Source organism: Papio anubis, chromosome 14 (genome assembly GCF_008728515.1).
Source record: "Papio anubis isolate 15944 chromosome 14, Panubis1.0, whole genome shotgun sequence".
NCBI classification, from domain to species: Eukaryota; Metazoa; Chordata; class Mammalia; order Primates; family Cercopithecidae; genus Papio; species Papio anubis.
Genome location: NC_044989.1, coordinates 69,409,585 through 69,429,277, shown reverse-complemented (window position 1 = coordinate 69,429,277; position 19,693 = coordinate 69,409,585). Strand labels below are relative to the sequence as shown.

Sequence of the window (19,693 nt, the reverse complement as noted above, 5' to 3'; positions counted from 1 at the left end):
CCTCACTAGGTGTCCCGAGGAGGGCCTATCACTTCTTATTTGAATTCCCACCCTTTTATCTTTGGGCTTACTGGTCCTCCTAACCCGAAAGCCTTCCTCCCTCCTCTCTGTCCATTCAAATCTTAGCCAATATTCAAGTCCAGGCAGTTTGAAAATCTGTGATCTCTGTAGCCAGAGGGAGCCACAGGGGAGGGGCCCTCCACTTCCTCTTTAGTCAACTCACCTCCTCTGTGTCTGTTTTACACATTGTACTCCTCTGAAAGGATTTCTTAAGAGCCCACAGTGCCTACATTTTAGAAAGTCACTGCCTTAGGGCATTCACAACTTGTCCTGAACAGTGTAGGATTGTCATTACGTATGGTCTGGTGTTGTTTTCTTGTCTTTTCTCCCCCAGCTGGAAAAACATTCCTTTAAGTCAGGAGTTGTTTGATACCACTATGGCACTCCTATCTCTGCTGGGCACACAGTAGCACTACATAGGCTAGGTAGGAATGATTGTACTTAGGAATGAATCACAGTCTTGCTTAGCAGCGCTCAGTTGCCAAGTACTACCTACTTGAATTGATATCAGCCCCTCAGTGTAGTACTCATTTGTCTCTGCATAGAAGAGATCATATATCTTGCTAGCCTGCATATTAATTTCTCATTGGCATAACGTATGTTTGATTAATACACATGAATAAAATCGTCATTAAGTAAAAACCACTATCCTTTACAATAGTCCTAACATGGAAAAAAACCAATAATTAGTTGGCTAAATGTTTGGGAATATTTGCTTAAGTTTGTTGGTATCTAATGGACAGTGTTCCACTTTTTTCCCTTTTATCAATCATCCTTTTGTATCTACAAATTGGGGATTGGGATAATGCTATGTGGAATATCACAAGAGAAATAGACTAAAGGTCAGAGGAAAAAATGCAGCGTTTGTGAATGTGGATCTTAAACAGTACATTGCTGTCTAAATGTTGACTTTTTGTTGGAGGAAGAATGAAATTAGAGAATTAGTATATGGGACTCTCAAAGTTTAATAAATGTCGTGAGTGTATGCCACCTTCATTCCCAGGAAACTGATTTAGAGGTCATGTTTGCCAAGACAATAATAACTAATGCTAATTGCTCCCTCAATGTGAGCCAGGCCCTCTGTGAAATATTGTACATGTCTGAGTCATTTAAACCTCACCACAGCCTGGGGAGGTACAGATGAGAAAACTGATCTTAGTGAAGTTAAGTAATTTGTCCAAGATCCCACAGCTGGTAACTGTCAGAATCAGAACTGGAATCGAGGTCTGTTAGGCACCAAATGCCATGCCTTTAGAACTCAGCCATTCTCTTCTGAACCACCATGCGAAAATGGGGACTCATTGCCTTCTGACAGATGAATCATTTAGGAGTTGAAGTTGTGATTTTTTTTAAAGCTTATTTTATTTTAATTTTAGGCAGGTTTGCTGATTTTGCAGAAAAGTGGAGCAGGCCTGGATGTGAAGCAAGAAACTGAAATTTAAGTAAAAGAATGCAGAGGCACTACATGTGCCACAAGGAGTACAAGTTAGAAAAGAATGCTTTTTAGAAGTAGAAGAGACCTTCACAATAAGGAAATGGAGATTGTGACATTTTGAATGACTTGCCCAGAGTCATGTCATTAGTAAAGCAGAAAAACTGGGACTCATATCCAAAAGTTAAGGTGATGGGCCTATGGTTTTTTCAGGAGCATAAGTCCTATGACTATGAAGGATTTATATAGACATGTTGATGCAAATGCACAATTGCTACATTTAGAAAGATGGGCTTAGTAGTTTTCTTTAGATGTCTGTCAGGCACCTGACAGATTCCTCGGTTGGCTCAATAAGCAATTTAGTACGTGTCAAGCATTTGTAGAAGAATCTTGTCTTCTCTTATTTGCTCAGTTAAGCCTATAGAAACCTATTTCTGTGTCCATTTTGAATGCCAGACATACAGACATCTGTCGTTTGACGTTTTTGCTGATTCCAAATATTTTCTGCCTCACTGCTGTGCCTACTTCTCTTGTTTCCTGAAAGATCAGCAGAGGAAAAGAAGACTGTGGAAATGCAGGCCACATGCCAAACTCTATTCTCTAACACCATGTTCTAACATTACCAGTTGAGTTGCTAAATCCTCTATAAAAGAGGCTGCCTGCATGTCTGCTTGGCCCGACCTCAGGGAGTTTAGGAAGAAAGACAGCAGGAATCCATGATGTGGCAATGGTGGAAACCAAACAATTTAACCCCCTAAGCGAGGGCAGAAGATGGAGGCAATGATGCTCTGGGGAGTGCACCCAGGCAGAGGCGAGCTCCCATCCTGCCCGATAGGGTTTCTGTGTTAGTGCACACATTTGGTTACCAGAAGAGCCCAAACATCTGGCCCGACAGCCTGACTAGAATGTCAGCTCTTCACACATAGACGTTATATAACAAAACCCTTTTGAATGAATCTGCCAGTAAGTGAAAACCAGGACACACTAGAAACAGGACACTGATTTAATTCCACTAATCTACAAAGCCCCGAACCCACCTTTCAAAATATGTACAGCTGTGTTTTCAGGCAACTTGTATGTTGGCTTACAGCTCCTATAAGAAGTACCTCAAGATTGCAGGGCTTTAGGGAGGAATTTTCCACCTGAAAATGGTCTTTGATTTAATCTTTTTAGTTATATATCCTTTAAGGTTCCCTTAAGATCTATATTCTTTTGTCACTGTTATTGCCAATTACAATGAAAGCTTCCTAATGGCAGAGGCCAACATTTCTACTTCTTCTGAATGCTGGGCTGTGCCTTAACCCAGGACTGAGTCAGTCTCAGGATGAGCTCACTGAGTGATTGAATAAATAACATATCTTGGCATAGAAAGAGAATAAAGGGGAAGGATAAGGTGGTCATTTATTCAGGTCCCAGCCAGGTCTAATCCTGTTTGTTTTCTGAGGCTTAATAAGGTCCATGAATGAAAAGATGTTCAACATCATTAGTCACATGGAAATACAAACCACAACCATATGGAGATATTACTTCATACTCACTACGATGGCTGAAAAAAAAAGAGACGGACAATAGCATCTGCTGGTGAAGAAATTATAACCCACATACATTTCTGGTGGAAATGTAAAATGCTGTGGCCGCTTTGAAAAATAGTTTGGCAGTTCTTCTACAAAGTTAAACATAGTGACCTTACGTCCCCCAAATTCCACTCCTAGACATATACCCAAGATAATTGAAAGTTATGTCCACACAAAAACTTATACATTAACGTTCACAGTGGCATTATTAAAAGCAGCCAAAAAATGGAAATAACCTAAATGTTCATCAACTGATGAGCATGGCATTTCTATAAAATGGAATATTATTCAGCCATCACAAGAAATCAAATTCTCATACATGCTATGACATGGATGAACCTTGAAAACATTATGCTAAATAAAAGAAGCTAAATACAAAAGGCCACATATTGCATGACTCCCTTTGTAAGATATGTCCAGATTCGCAAATCTGCAGAGACAGAAAGTAGATTAGTGGCTGCCAGGACCGGAGGGAGGAAGAAATGGGGCAATAACTGCTTAATGGGTATAAGGTTTCTTCTGGAATTAGATAGTTATCATAGTTGTACAACTTTGTGATATATTAAAAACCACTGAATTATACTTTTTATTTTACCTTTATTTATTTAGACGCAGTCTCACTCTGTCACCTAGACTGGAGTACAGTGGCATGATCTTGGCTCACTGCAACCTCTGCCTCCTAAGTTCAAGCTATTCTCCTGCCTCAGCCTCCCGAGTAGCTGGAATTATAGGTGTATGCCACCACACCAGGCTAATTTTTGTATTTTTAGTAGACATGGGGTTTTACCCTGTTGGCCAGGCTGGTTTCAAACTCCTGACCTCAAGTGATCCACCCGCCTCAGCCTCCCAAAATGCTAGGATTACAGGTGTGAGCCACCACTCCTGGCCTGAATTGTACCGTTTAAAAGGGTGATTTTTATAGTAGGTAAAATATAGCTCAATTTAAAAAAAGAAAAAATAAGGTCAGTAAGTAGTTTGATAGACTTATTCCATTCTGTTCTCTCCTTTTATTTCTTTGGTTTCCTTTTTTCTTTTTGGAAATGTGGAACACATAGCTTTGAGATGACCTCAATAAAGATTGCATATCATTCACTCTGTCTGAAAATGAGGTATCTGTATATTCTCCACTTGTTCTGGTCACCCAAGACTTTTGTGCCAAATTATTGTTAGTGATATTTCATCTTGTGAGTCAGTTTGAATTTGCTCTCCTCTTAGATGCTTAATGTGGCATAGAACATCAAAAATAAAATGTAGGGACTGACATATAATGGGTGCTTTCTGATGCCTGAATTGTTCTAGAACTTTTTTCAGTTATAGCTTTTAATTTATAATAACTTTAGTGAGGCATAATTGATATACAATAACTTGCACATAAAGTGTATGATTTGATAAATTTTGACGTATGTATACAATCATAAGACAATTCCACAGTCAAGACAGTGAGTGTAGCTGTCACCCCCAAAAGTTTCCCTGTGTTGCTTTGTAATCTCTCCTCCCAGCCCTCCCTACCTCCACTCCCACACAACCACTGGTCTGCTCTCTGGAACTGTATATTAGTTTGCATTTTCTGGAATTTTATGTAAATAGGATCATTCAGTAAGTAATTTTCTTGTCTGGCTTCTTTTACTCAGCACAATTATTTTAGGATACATCCACAATTACTTTGAGATTTATACATAGTTTATTGCTTTTTATTGCTGAGTATTAATTAGTCCATCATACAGGTAAACTACAATTTGTTTATCCACCTACCTGTGGATGAACATTTTAGTTGTTTTTGGCTATTAAAAATAGAGTTGCTATGAATATTTCTGCACAAGTCTTTCTTTGTTTGGACATAGATTTCCTTTTCTCTTAGGTAAAACCTCAGAGTGGAATGGCTGGGCCATATGGTAGGTGTATATTTAATTTTTTAAGAAACTGCCAAAACTCTTCCAAAGTGTTGTGCTGTTTTGTATTTGTATATGAGAATCCTTCCTCTACATAGAAATATCTTTAAATGAAAGGAAAGATTGAGCAGAGAATGACACAATCCATTTGGAAGAGGTGACCGAAGGTTTGAAATGAATGCTTCGAAAAACAATGAAAAGTGAGAGAAATACACCACTATCTGATATTGCTTGAATGTGTCTGTTTTAAACATCGAAATTTCCAAATGGTAAACATGACGCCTTAAATGTCTTTCTTTTTGTGCCAACTCACCCAGTTTTATCAGAAACAGTGGGAAACACAGTAGAAATACAACTGCTGCTGAAATGACAGTGTGAGGAGCTAATTATAACTTTCTTCCGGTTCTGGAGTACAGGAACTTCAAGTGTAGAGCAGTTGGCAAGTTGCACACTTGATTCCAATTAGTTCCTTCCTGGCATCCTTGCTTCCATAGCACATTGTGAACTATGGAAGTTGGAGGCCAACTGAATGGGACCACAGAAAGATTGTGCTCAGGCACACAGTGCATTTTCCAGAGAGGAGCTAAATTAGGCAGGGCCAAATGGGTCCATATTCTTAATTAAACAGAGGCTAATCTGCAAAAATATTTACTTAGAAACTTTAAAAAAGAGTCTATATTGGGAGCAGAATTACTGAAATACAAGTAATGTCAAAGTTGCTACAAAGGGTTTCCACATAGCAGGTGACTTCCTGCATGTTTTGGAACAGGGACTGTAAATACAGTGACATAAGCACCATGCTGAATGGCAGCCACATGCTTGGCCTGGGTACTGGGGTGACAATGGGGAGTGGTGAGGAGTACCGTGAACTGGAAAGTGTATATGCTTCTTTTAAAGGAAGTGATTCAGTCCTCAATAATCATTAACTTGTAATAAATACAGGTTCAGTGTTGTCAGTTCTGATTTTTCAAGACAAGATGAAAATCTGTATTTTTAGGTGAAATTCGATTTTCTAAATGTTAGCAATAAATTTAAGTAAAAAAATGCAGTATGAAGAAGAATATATATGCAGATCAGATAGGACTTGTAGGCTGCCAGTTTATAACCTCTGAGAGTGGAGGAGTTCTGGGAAGGTTCTCTCTCCTTATATATGTTCAGCAATGCAGTGATTGAAATTCTTTTTGATTTCTTTCTTTCTTTTTTTTCTTTTTTTGAGACGGAGTCTTGCTCTATCGCCCAGGCTGGAGTGCAGTGGCGCGATCTCGGCTCACTGCAAGCTCCGCCTCCCGGGTTCACACCATTCTCCTGCCTCAGGCTCCCGAGTAGCTGGGACTACAGGAGCTCGCCACCATGTCCAGCTAATTTTTTGTATTTTTGGTGGAGACGGGGTTTCACCGTGTTAGCCAGGATGGTCTTGATGTCCCGACCTCGAGATCCGCCTGCTTTGGCCTCAAAAGTGCTGGATTACAGGCGTGAGCCACTGGGCCCGGCCCGAATTCTTTTTGATGGCAGCAGATTAGATATTCTCTCCACTCCCTCTCCCCATTAAGAGTTCCAGTTAAAAATGCAAAACAGTTCCAGGAATACTGGTTTCCTCAGTTATTGAGAAATAATCAGCCATTAATACCTTAGTGGAAACTGATTTAAATCTTTTAGAAATCTGAAGCTGTAAAGGAGACTCAGAGGAGGTTTTCACCAGATAGCATCTGCTTACAGATGGCCCTTCTGCTACTGCTCACATGGGGGGAGAGCTCAGACCGTCCACTCCATTGTTGGAAAGCTTTAGTTGTACAAGTTGCATGTGGTAAGCCAAACTCTGCCTCACTGAATTCCTCCCCAACCCCTCCATGGTGGTCTCCTGGAGATATACATAATACGCCTAATAATTTCTTTCTGCATGGGAATCCTCCAAATATCTAAAGATGCTCTTGTGAGTATCACAATTCCTGGCCTTAGTCTCTGTGATGACTTCAGTTTTTCCTCATTGCACAGGCATCTCATTAGTGCTCTCACTACTCTGTAAGCAGACCTCTGCTACAGTGCTTACTGCATGGTTTTGTAATTTATTTGAACATATGATGATCTCCCAGAGTGAACTGTGAGTTTCATAGGGGTGTGGGTGGATTTGGGACTAAGTCTTATACATTTTTGTGTTCATATATTTTCACGTGGGTTGGTGCATAAAAGACACTAAGAATCGATGAAAAGAAAGGAGGGAGAAAGGCAAACAGGAAGAAAAAGAGGGAAAGAAGAAAGAAAAAAGCAAAGAAAGAAGGAAATGAAAGAATGAATCCGTGAATGAATTATAATGTGATTTCCAGATCCATTACCTGTACGCCTATGGGCATGCCTTTGTCAATGCCATTCTTAAAATGTGGGACTTGAAACCATGGTCTGAACATGGAATAGGACTGTTAGTTCTCCTGACCTGGACACTGGATGGTTATTGATGCACCCTAAGATTGTGTCAGCTTTTCTTAGTCAGAGGCATTCTTGTTGGGGAGCAAGACAACTGTGATCATTCTTGTCTTTTCTCCTGTCTACCGTTAATTGTTACCAAGTCAGGATTCCCTAAACCTGCCTGTATGTGAAACTGGATATTTGAACCCGAGTTCAACACTTTATATTCATCCCATTAAATTACACCTTGTTAGGTGCAGCCCAGTATATAAAGGCCGGTGCTGGATTTTGGCTTCGTTGTCATTATCTCGCTGCCTCGCCCAGAGCTCAGTTTGCTGTCAGAACCATTGCTGGTGATGGGCTGGGGTTGAGAGCCAGCTGAGATCACTGTCTTAGGGGAATGCAATCATCAGCATAGAGTGTCTTGAGCAGGACAGACCTGGGTAGGGCTCCACAGCAGGAGCTGTTCTAGGGGCCAAGGAAAAGAAGGAATTCACAGAGAGTGAGGGGAGGAGGCTAAGAGGAAAGGTTTTTGATGTAAGCAAATTTTACCTTCTTCATAGATCTGTCTAGGGATTGGTCCCACCATTATACATTAGAAATGTGAACAATCAGTTATTTCCTTTTTACTCTCTCCCCCAATACATGTGAGTTAATTAATCATTTTGCAGATACTCTTCCCCAATTTTCTTTCAGTGGAGAAATATACAGGAATGCTTTTCTCATCTAGGTATGACGTTATCAACATCATGATTCTAACGCTGGCCTTTAATCCTTAATAAGATGATGCTGATAACAAGCCATCTTGTTTTGCATAACAATTTATACTTTTCAAAGCACTTTCATATAAATACCTGTATCTTCGAACTAGCTTAATAAAGTCACAGAGGGGCTATGCCTCGCTCTGACAGGCATCTGGACAATGACATGGGCTCCCAGGCCTCCTGAAAGCTATGTTTACTCCAGAGAATAGTCAACAAGAAATCTTCAAGGAAATCTGTGGAAGAAATGTTGATGTAAGGATATCTTTTGGGAGTTTCATTCTCTTCTTAGAAATGTTATTCTGTAATCAGCATGTTTAAACCCTTATGGCTCGAATTTGAGAGATGGGAGCTTGCCTTTTTCAAGACCTAGTTCTAGCTTTCATCATTGTGTCTTGTTTTAATGTTTTCTTTATAAGAAATAAAGATAATATGATTGGATAGTTTACTCTGATATAAATAACTATTGTTTATAAAACAAGTAATATTGCACATAAGCCAGAGATTTTAAGAAAATCTAAAGAAAGATTTCTTAGATTGGATTTACCAGATTTGTCTATTTGATTGGTTCTACCAAATAAACAACACTTGGAATAATTTATCTGTTGAATTGCTTTGTTTAAATTTATTAGTGGATTGTGTATTTGTTTCTTGTATTTTCCTTAGCTTTTCCAATATTATCTTTTAATTCTTAATTCATTTATTTTTCTATTTCACTTGATGAGAAACTTTGAAATCTATGAATTTGATATGATCAGATCCTGATATGATATGATCGGACCCTGGTATTTCTGTGTCATTTTTGTTTAGTTTAGGTGGTGTTTTTATTGTCTTGAACACCTTAATGGTATATAAGGGATATTGTTTACTTTTTGAGGTTAAAATTACTTACAAAGGCAATTTTCCATTGTCTAAGTGGTGGAGATTTTTCCTTTTACTTTGGTCTTACTCTACCTTTGTCTATTAATTTTAGATTTTGCTTCATTTTAGTTGCAGTTCAAAGGTATGTTAACTTCTTATGGTTGGTGAAAGGAGTTAATAAGGGCCAAATAGGCAAATATCAGTGGCATTTTTTTTTAATGAATACATGAATCAAGACATTTAGTCAACATTTATCGGCCACCTAGTAAGTGCCGGGTACTCTGCTAGGCAGTGAGAAGTACAGAGAAATAAGGTTCCTTCTCTATCTTTAAGGAGCCTACAGGGAGGGAATTCATTATACTAGTGAATTAACAGAAACTGTGTTCATTGTCTTTAGACTTTCTGATTCATTCCAAGGTTGCACAACACATCCAATTAGATTGCTAAACTCAAAATCTGGGTTTTCTTCATGAATGCAATAATTGCACAGTTAAGGAACTCCCTTATTTTCTAATTGTTTTAAAATTACAGAACCATAAAATGTATGTTTATAAAACAACCCACACACACAGCATGAGATTTAATTAATCAAATATCCTACTCAATTCCTCTACCTGAAGCACACAGAACCCAGAGGTGAATTTACGTTGAGGCTCATGAAGCCTAACTGAGGCTCCTCACTGCACAGGCCCCTTACGAAGCCCTGGCGCTGCGTTCATGTGGTCATATGTTTTTGTCAAATTTGCCTAGGTAAGATTTCTGAATTCTTAAAGAGATTCTCACCGATCTACCTCTGTGGCAATCACATTAACCCCTGCCATCTGTGTGGTCAGGTAGCAATTTATCTAAAGGTCAGTGGGTAATCTTTTGGGATTGCCTTTCTTTGGGAAATTAGTACATATTTCTGAATAGTCAGTCACCAAGTATTTTGCTAACAACTTTATGTATGTATGCATTTATGTATGTACATACGTATTTATGTATGCATGCTGTATATTTATGTATGTACATAACTAGCTACTAAGTATTGATAACAACTTTATATCTTTACATATATACTTGATGTTTTGCTGCTGGCACCAATTTTTTAGTGCATCTAACTCCCCGAAAGTCTTTCAATTATTCTAAAATATAGCCCAGAAGCTGGAATAAAATCCTTAAGGAGTTCCCTCATTTATACCAGTAAAATATGCCATAAACATTGACGTGTGTAGTGTTTGAAGAGGCCTGAAAGTTCTTCCTTTAATGCCTCCTACCTTATCAGGTTGTAAGACATATATTCTGTTGGTAAATTAATAACTGGCATTGTATTTTGGGAGGCTGAAAAGGTGATATCAACAATAAACTCTCGATGGTGAAAGATGCAAGTTTCTGGGGGACAGGAACTCACACAGAGGTTTTCCTTCCCATATCTCCAGCACCTTGCACAGTGCCTGGCATGCAGCAGGCACTTAAGAATACTTTTCTAATGAATGAAAGAAGAGTGATGGGGAACCTGTCAAGAATTATATGAGAAGCGCCCACATGGTTGAAGTTTTAAGCAGTCTGTTAAATATGAAACAAGAGCATGACCCTGATTTTGATCATTTAGAGAAAAACTTGTCACTCGAAGAAGGCTGATTCTTTGCATAGAGACTTTCTTATTAATGACAAAACTATATGGCTCTCTACAGGGACAACCAGAGCCATCCACTACCATTGTGTGAGGACTGGCAGATTAAACAGTTAAGATAAATATACTACCTGTGTGAGAAGGCCAGCATCCAACTAAAAACTGAAGTATAACAGTATTTCCAGTGTGGCCTATGACCACCATGATTGTCCGGTACCTGCAGGGCCTCATGAAAAAGAGAGGTGATTCCATTTCTATCCAGAGGTAGGGTGTTGGTAGTCACTCGGTATTCAGTGTAAGAATCCAGTATTTCTAACAATTCCCTTCTAATTAGGTCCCATGAAAGAAGATAAATTTTTTTTTTTTTTTGAGACAGCATCTTGCTCTGTTGCCCAGGCTGGAGTACAGTGGTGTGATCTTGGCTCACTGCAACCTCTGCCTCCCAGGTTCAAGAGATTCCTGCCTCAGCCTCCCGAGTAGCTGGGATTACAGATGAGTGCCACTACACCTGGTCAATTTTTTGTATTTTTAGTAGGGACAGGGTTTAACCATGTTGGCCAGGCTGGTCTCCTGACCTCAAGTGCTCTGCCTGCCATGAGGTCAGACCTCAAGTCCTGCTGACCTCAAGTCCTGACCTCAAGGGCTCTGCCTGCCTTGGCCTCCCAAAGTGCTGGGATTACAGGCGTGAGGTGCCACACCCAGTGAAAGAAGATAATTTGGACAGATTTTTTTTTTTTTTAACTTTCAAACAACTGACATGTGGCTTCCTTCTTTCCTTTTTTCCTTGGAGCAAATTTGGTTAGCAATTTCAACTCCTCTTTTCACCCTCCCCCTTCCTATTCCTCTTTCCCACCCCACCACCAATGAAGTACATATGTGACTGGAACTCAAAATATCATAAATGGTCTGAAAGCAATTAGCATTTCATTTCAATTTACCTCCTGCACATATGGTGGATGGTTCAGCTGCTAGAATTTCGATGCAGGACTTCTTCAAAATCTAGGAGGAGAGGAAATAAAAGTCAATGAACAGCTTATTTTGTTCAAAGATAGAATTAGAGTTTTGCTTTTAGCTACTGAGATAGAGATAGGAAGGTTCAAGGACATTTGGTTGCAGTGGGGATGGGGGTGGGAGGAGTCTAACATCTTGACTAGTACCAATGCCAAACATTTATTAAGCCAGATTGTGCTAGATGCTGTTGGGTGTCCTAAAAGCCCTAAGAATTATTCATTCATTTGCTCTTTTGACAGGTATTTACTGAGCCTATGCTACACCAGTCCTAGTTTTTGCAGAGGTTTAACATAGGGTTGTGGAAATGGGACTTAACACTGGAAATGATAAATGCCAGTGGCCACTCATATTGTAGGTGAAAGGGTGCAAGAGTAGACCGTAGGAACTGCAGAGTTTATGGAGGAGATGCTGGGGCAGGTATGCTAGGAAAGGCTTCACGGAAGAGCTGGGAGCTGAGGGTGGGACTCAAATGAAAGGGAGTGGGTTAGGGGAGGGTTAGGGTCCAGGCAGGGAATGGTGTGAGTAAAGGTGAGAAGGAAAAAGTACATAGACTTCTTGAACTGGAACAAAGGCAGCTTGAAAAGTAGAAAAAAAAAAGAGTGATACTAGATAGAGCTGGAGAGACAGGATGGAGATGGTCAACTCTCCACAGGAGCTGCATAGTCAGATGACTGAGAGTTCCTTTTTTGCTTGAAAACTCTGGAAAATGTGAGCTTAGAAGGGGGCATTTGTGCCTCACTCTTCAGGAAGACCTCCTGAGACTTAGTTACATGGAAATGTACACTTGTCCACAAATGAGCCTTACAGGGTTGAGTGGAGAGTCGGGGGAGCCCTGTGACTTCACAGGAGTTAGTAATGAAGACTTTTGCTGGCTAGGGCAGGGTTTCTCACCGGTAGCACCTAAGTTTCTCTCCATCATTTACAAATCCTACCTTGAGAATATTGATTCTAGAATTTGAATCAAGTATTTTAAACATGTATAAGACATTGAGTTAATTTACCAACTAAATGCAGTATCTTTACTTAATTTGGAATTTGAGATGGTTTAGAGGGCTGAAGGAAACCCTTTCTCTATTCATGAAAAGGGCATTTGTTAAAACAACTGATGATATGATTATAAAACTTAAAGTCTGTGAAAGAAGACAGCATCTTTTAGCATTGGGAAATGCCCATTTATTTGCATTGTTGTATTTATTTACATATGCTTCTTTGTTCCAGCGTAAGTGATACATCGTAAGACACAAATGAAAGAGAATAAATGACAATGTGGGGCTGACTAAAGGGAAAATAAAGGGAAGATGATGCAAGAAGTGAGAATAGCATAGAAAAAATCTGCTGTGAGGAGCTTATTTCCTTGCTACAGCGGACTTAGTTCCAGGCTTTCTAGTAGCAAACGAAAAGGACAGCCAATATTTATGAGCTTTCTCAATCTGTGCAATGAAAACAAATCACTTTCTCGGAAGAGATCATATTTACCCATTCCAGAGAGAAATCTGGGCATCCTTATAGAGAAGCATTGCGAAAGAAAATGAACAAACATGCTTAAGAAAATATTAATATGCATTTATTGAGATAGGTTATCTCCCCACCATGTATTTTAGGTAACTCTATGTACCTGAATGTCACCAAAAACAACATTTCTCCTTGACAATCCTAAAATTCAGATTTTCTGGCTACTTTTCCTTCACTCTGTAGAACTTCATGGCATTTTTGTACTTCGATTCCCTTATTTGTTTGCAGCATTCTCCTGACTCTGCAGTTGGAAGTAATTTGTTCCTTCAGCTTCTGCCTCATTTCCTCAGCCTCTGGCCTACCTAGCCACCTCCACCCACCCCAGACACAGGTGCAGCCTCAGTTCCTCCCTCTGCCCTGACTGTAGCATGAAGGGAATGTTCCGGACTCCCATGTCCCTTGCCCATCTCTGTTACAGTCAGCGGTCCTCATACACCTGCTCTGGGCATCTGGGGTCAAACACTGAGCTCCTGCTTTCCACTCATTGTCAGTCTAACTTGGGAGCAAGGACCCCAAGGATATATCCTGGGCACCTGTGTTTCCCTGCTGGCTTCCCCAGTGTCTTACGGTTGATCTAGTCTTTTTGGTCTCTTGTGCATGTAGCACCATCCTAGGACTGGGGCTTGCTAGCATCCTGTGACTCATCCCAGACTGCCCTGCCTGAATTGTGAAGATTGTCCATTCGCCCACCCCCAAACTTGCTGCTATTGGGCTTTTCCCGTTTGATGGGGTACTTCAGCCAGTGGTTGCCGTGATTGAGGGAGGAAGCCACTCCCTTTGACTTGTCCTCAGGCACAAGTCTCCAGACAGCCCACATTTGAGAAACAGAGCTAGCCCAGAGGGGGAAACTTATTAAACAGTGATATTAAAACAACATGAAGCTGTTTTTTGATGTTTTAAATAAAATTCCTCAGGCATTTGACATCTCCTAATAAATCATTTTATCATCCACAACTAAAGACTTCAAAACAGTCCAAGAACTAAAAAGAGTTTTGGACTAGTCCTGTCCTCATTCCCCAAACACACACATGACATTTTCACCCATCTGAGTTTCAACCAACCTTTTTGAACCAACTCTGATCCTTAACCAGGGATTGGTAAAGGAACCATCCGTGGGTCTTTGACCACAAAGGCACACTGACAGGGGTTGTCATAATAAACACATGCTGTATTATTCTCTCAAAGTGTCTGCAATTAGCTGATAAATCTAAGGGGTGTATGGAGGGCCAAAAAATGTCAGCCAAGCAATCCAGTAAAAACACTGCTTTCCCAATCTTAACTTAAAACATCTGGAAGGATGCAACACAGCCAATAGAGTAAAATTTATCAGTGAGGGGGATGGGCAGGATTTGTCTGGGACTGGGGCTCCTACTCATTTGAAAGGTCTGGTCTCAAAAGGTAGGAAGTCACAATGGCAGTTGGTGGATTTGAAGGGTTCTCTTGGTTCTTAGCAGCCAAGACTGTATGGTAATCAGCCTGTCTGAACTGTAGCAGACAGCAGATCAGCTCAGGGACTGGAGACCGTGTGGGGGTGGGGAGGCCCAGGCAGTGGTAGCCATGGCAGAGATGTAGACACAACACTGGGGAATCGTTGATGGGAAATCACTAGATGCAGTGGAAGAGACTCACACAGGGTAGGGCTGATGTTAGAGGTAAGAGCCTTTGAGGTGAGGGTATGATTGATCTGCAGAGGAGAGAGGGATAAGATCACTGCATGCCTCAACTATAATCCTACGTGAGGAGTTGGGTCTTGGCCCTGGTCCGTATTTACCTGACCTATGCTCCTTTATAAATCCCTTAACTTTTCTGAACCCCAATTTTGGAAAGCAGTTTAGTATCCTGAGTAATAGCTTGGAATCTGGAATCAAATAGCTGAGGTCAACTCACTCATGAGCTGTGTGACCTTGGACATGTTCCATAACCTGAGTCCCTGTTTCCTCTCTATAAAGGTGGGATAACAATAGTATCTACCTGAAGTACTAGCATAAAGTTGTTGTGTTGGGAAGATGAAATGAGATCACACAGGCAGAGCCCATAGCACAGTGCCTAAAACCTGATAAGTAATCAACTAATGGTAGCTATTACTATCGAGAACTTAGGCTCTGGAGACTGAGAAGATAGACTTGGACTCTGAATGGGTTTATATTCAAATCCAAGTCCCATCACTTACTGGCCATGTGGACTTGGACAAGTTATCAAACCTCCAAATCTCAGTTTCCTCTGCTGTAAAATGGGATAAGAAAAACACCAACTTCAAAGGGCTGTATGATGGTTAAATAAAATAACAGTCATGAATGCAGAGACATTTTATTGGTAAAATCAATCGGATTTAGGTAATAAAATTCATATTGGATTGGACAGTGAGGGAGAGCGTGAGATCAAGGAAAACTGACAAGGTTTTTGTCTTATAGACAGAACTAGACAGATGTGATTGATCCACAGATAGTTAACAACCCTTGGGTCACCAGCCAGCATGAGCACCTTTTGAAAATAAGTCACCAAGAAAAGTGGTCAAAACGGCCTTGACAGTAAAGCACTAAGAGAATGTCTGGCATGTATTCAAACAACAGTTGCTGGTAACTATTCTTTTGTCATTATTATTGCTACTGCTGCTACTTTTGGGCATGGACCGTGGTTCACATGTGCTTAAACCCCATCGCCCACCACTGGCCTTCTGCTTAATCATATTTGCTGACAAAAACGGAACCAAGGTGAATGCTATTTTTCTGCCAACGTTTGGACAGATTTCAAAGAGAAAATAGATGGAAAAGTATGTTTGAAATCCATAAAGAGCTAAATAATTGTAATGTGTTGTTTCTGGTAAGTTTACTTTTGTACATCTCATTGGATTATGGGTGGGAGGACGGGTAAGAGAAGCAGCAGATGTACAAGAACTTTGCCAAGTTACAGGAGCTGTTTGATATATTTAAAGTGAAATCCATTGTGGGCCAGTCTGGGTTGTATATAAGAGTTTATTTTTTTCAAATTCTAAAAATCTAATGTCCTTTTTCATGAATTCTAAGTTCATGCAGAATTTTCGCAAGAACCTTTATAGAACTGTGAATATCTGCACAGAGTTATAAGGAAACCCTCCCTTATCATAGGCACAGCATAGTTTTTTCTACTTGCTCTGCCTCTTGCTTCAATAAACAACCAATCTTTATTTACTTGGCCATTTCCTGTTGGAGGACTTTTTTGTGTGTTTATAATGGACCAACCTCTTTTATCCATTCACGGTATAGGTGCCTTTTGCTTTCACACATATTTCAGAAAGTCTTTCAGAGCATGTTCCTTGGTGTCTTATTTGTTGTAAAGGGTAAATTCTGGTTTAAAGATGTATGGGGCTTGAAGTATGCTGGTGCCAAGGATGGTTAACTATCTACTGACCACTTACATCTGTTCAGTTCTCTAAGACAAAAACCTGAACATTGAACTTAACTTTGCTGTCTCTGTCACTCTCCAAATCCAGTATGAGTTCTGCCACCTAAGTGCTGGTGATTTGACCAATGAAATATCTCTATATCCATGCACATTTTAATGTCAACTACCATCCTTTAGATAACTTATCCTAGTTTATAATTTACAGTTTTTTTTTTTTTTTATTATTTGGTCACTGTCTTCTTAGATTATAAACTCTACAAGGAGAAGGATTGGGTTTGTTTTTACCCCTTATTATACTCACGATGAGTAGCCTGGCACATAGTAGGCATTAAATAAATATTGGATGAATAATTGAATAAATGACACACTTCCTGCACATCTTAATAAACTGGCATTATAGCATATTATGTATTAATCTCCCTTTCCCCCTATAAGTGTAACCTCAGGGTCTTCTGAATACAAGGCCATATTCTGCATCTTGTAATACTCCCCTTGTCTGATTAAGCACCACCATCTTTGGGGACTTGCTGCCTTCCTAAGAGGCCAATTTCAACACCTCGTTTTTAAAACATTGCTTACCTTAAAAAAAATAATGTTGTAGGTATATCATAATCCCCTGTATTAGGTTGGCCAGCTTTGTAAAGGCCTCAACACCTTTACTTGGGAAAAACATAGAGACCTGTGGTTGGAGTGTGGGGCTCAGCCACCCACAGAAGGGCCACACGCGTTATTACAGCTGATGGCAGAAAGCATGTTAGATAAGCCTGGGGACAGCCAGGCAGCTTGGGACACACAACTGGCTCAAACACATCTTCAGGATCGTCAATGTTGTCCCCATGAATTTTGAAATGATTTAATCTCTAATTAATAAAATGTTTAAAAAGTTGCCTTTTCTAACTACGTTCTGCTCCACACTTTAATAGGCACACATATTGTTAACCATGGACGTTATCCCAGATCCCTGTCAGTTCTATAGAGTCTGACTTTAAATAAAAATGGAATATGGCCAGGTGCAGTGGCTCATTCCTGTAAGTCCAGCATTTTGGGAGGCGAGGGTGAGAGAATTGCTTGGGGCTAGGAGTTTCAGACCAGCCTGGGCAACATAGCAAGACCCCATCTCTAAAAAAAAATCTTTACAAATACAAATGTGGAATATTATACACACATATTTCTGGGATTCATATATGATTTTATGTATACTAATACACTATACCAAATACATTATACCACTCTTACATGCAAGAAAACACACTTTGAAGCAGTTTGTGTATCTTAAACAATAAAGCTTATTCTTAAAACACACCAAAGTTTTTGTCTGAGGGAGGGCACCCCACTCAAATAGATGCTACTCTGTTAGTTTCACACTCAATGAGAATCTGATCCGAAGGAGTGTAGGATAAACAAGGTTCTAAAAGTGAGGAAATTCATTTGTTTCCCCACTAAACCACTTTCCTCTCATGTTTGCAGGAGAAAAGCTCAGAGAGCTGGGAACTCCAAAATGTGGTTTATTTAATAAGATGAGCAGACTGGAAAAGTGAGTGGCCCTTCCTGGGAGCTGATTTCGTTCTAAAATTCTGCTGTTGCTTTTACAGTGGGTTTCAGCAGATTCCTCGATATAGGAGGAGGGGCTGCAGGAAGAATGGGAATGATCTGAGGATTAACTGAACATGCCCCTCTGCAATCTTTGTAGCCTCTTCAAGCTCTGGGAATTCTTGTTCAATTTGGACTTTTTAAAAAGCTGAATAGAAATAATAGTGGAGGAGAAATGCCTGGCCTGAGTGTCTGCAAAATCTGAGTCTAATTAATGACTGCTGAGGCAAACGATTTTTTTAAAAAAAGATTTTCTGCCCACGACTGAAATTACAATTGATTCTATTTATGTTTTGTATCCCAGCCTGCTAATGTGAATGGTGCCCAGAATGCCATGTTTTACAGATGCAATCTTGGAAGAGAGGGGAGGGGAGGGGCTGAGGGGATTTTACAAGAAACAGCCACAGACTGCCCTCTTGTTGTGCAGTGTAGGTCTTCCCTGGGTCACAAAAGCTGTATGGTACTCTGGGTTGCTTTATAATTAATAAATATGCAAAGCACAGTGCTGTATATCATGGGAAATATGACACACAGGGCAGTCTTTGGGATTGCACAACTTAGCATGTGACCAGGAGGAATGGCGGACGGCATGGAACAGATCCCACATGCCAAGTAAGAGCTTTCAACAATTGGTGCTACTGGAGTCCAAGGCAGGGAGAGCTCATGGAGGAGGAGAGAGCAGGGCAGGCTTTTGTAGAGATGGGAAGACTGAAGGGCGCCGTTGGACAAGATTCAGATGGGGTGAAGGAAGGGAAGGAGGTTGCCTAATTTATGAGAAGAGCTGCTGCTGCTGAAATGTGCCTCCCCATCTGCTAGCGCTGGAAAAGGGACTGGTTCAATAAGGCAGGCACTTTCTAGGACTTTGGGAATGTGACATGAATTTTGATCATAGGAAAACCCTTTGCAGTTCTTGCTGGGGTCTTGGAAGAGTAGCTGGGAGGCAAGCCTGGAAGACAGATTTCGCCTTTTATCACAGCTTTGTTAGGGCCTGGGCCAGATTAGGGGGTTACATTGCTTCCCATGAGTGGAAGGGACAAATCAGCCAGGATCTGGTTTTCATACATAAAATAAATTTATATATACCATGGAATAGATTGATTCCTCAGTTCCGTTGATCTCCCAGTTTCCCCGATAGCAAGGATGGTCATGCCACAGCTTGCGAGAAATCCTTGCAAATATAGTGTGTTTGCTCAATGCTTGTTGTTTACTGTTGACCAAACATGCAGAAAGCTCTATGTGCTGACTCACTCTGCTTAATAGGAAGCCCAGTGTCGGCTTAAATATTTATCCTAGGGAAATTCTCCTAAATGGAGATGGCTTGGTGCCAGCAACTATGGGCTGTCCTTTTCAGTGTCCTTGGTTTCAAGCACTACCCTCAATTGCACATCAAGTGGGGATAGCTGGGAGGAGGAGCTGGCATCGTGGTAAGAAGGCCAAGTGTTGGGATTCAAAGTTGCTGACCCATTTCAGTGTTATCTGAACCCAGCTTTCATGCAGGTTCCTGTTTCACTGCCTGAAGCATTTTTGAAAAGGCAAACAAAGACCCAGGAGCCTTGCTGGACCTTTGCTTCACATTTTTGCTAGAGGGCTGGTGCTAAATTCACCAGTTG

General features: G+C 40.5%; 1 protein-coding gene across 3 annotated transcripts in view; it reads right to left on the bottom strand.

Moving 5' to 3' along the window:
• The window catches only part of ANTXR1 (ANTXR cell adhesion molecule 1), a 237,863-nt gene that overhangs the window by 148,394 nt on the left and 69,776 nt on the right, over positions 1-19,693 (bottom strand). For all 3 annotated transcript variants that reach the window (XM_021924899.2, XM_009184349.4, XM_009184350.4), the window contains exon 9: positions 11,528-11,588. In XM_021924899.2, coding sequence (XP_021780591.2) covers positions 11,528-11,588 — 61 coding nt within the window. The remainder of the gene's footprint in view (positions 1-11,527; positions 11,589-19,693) is intronic.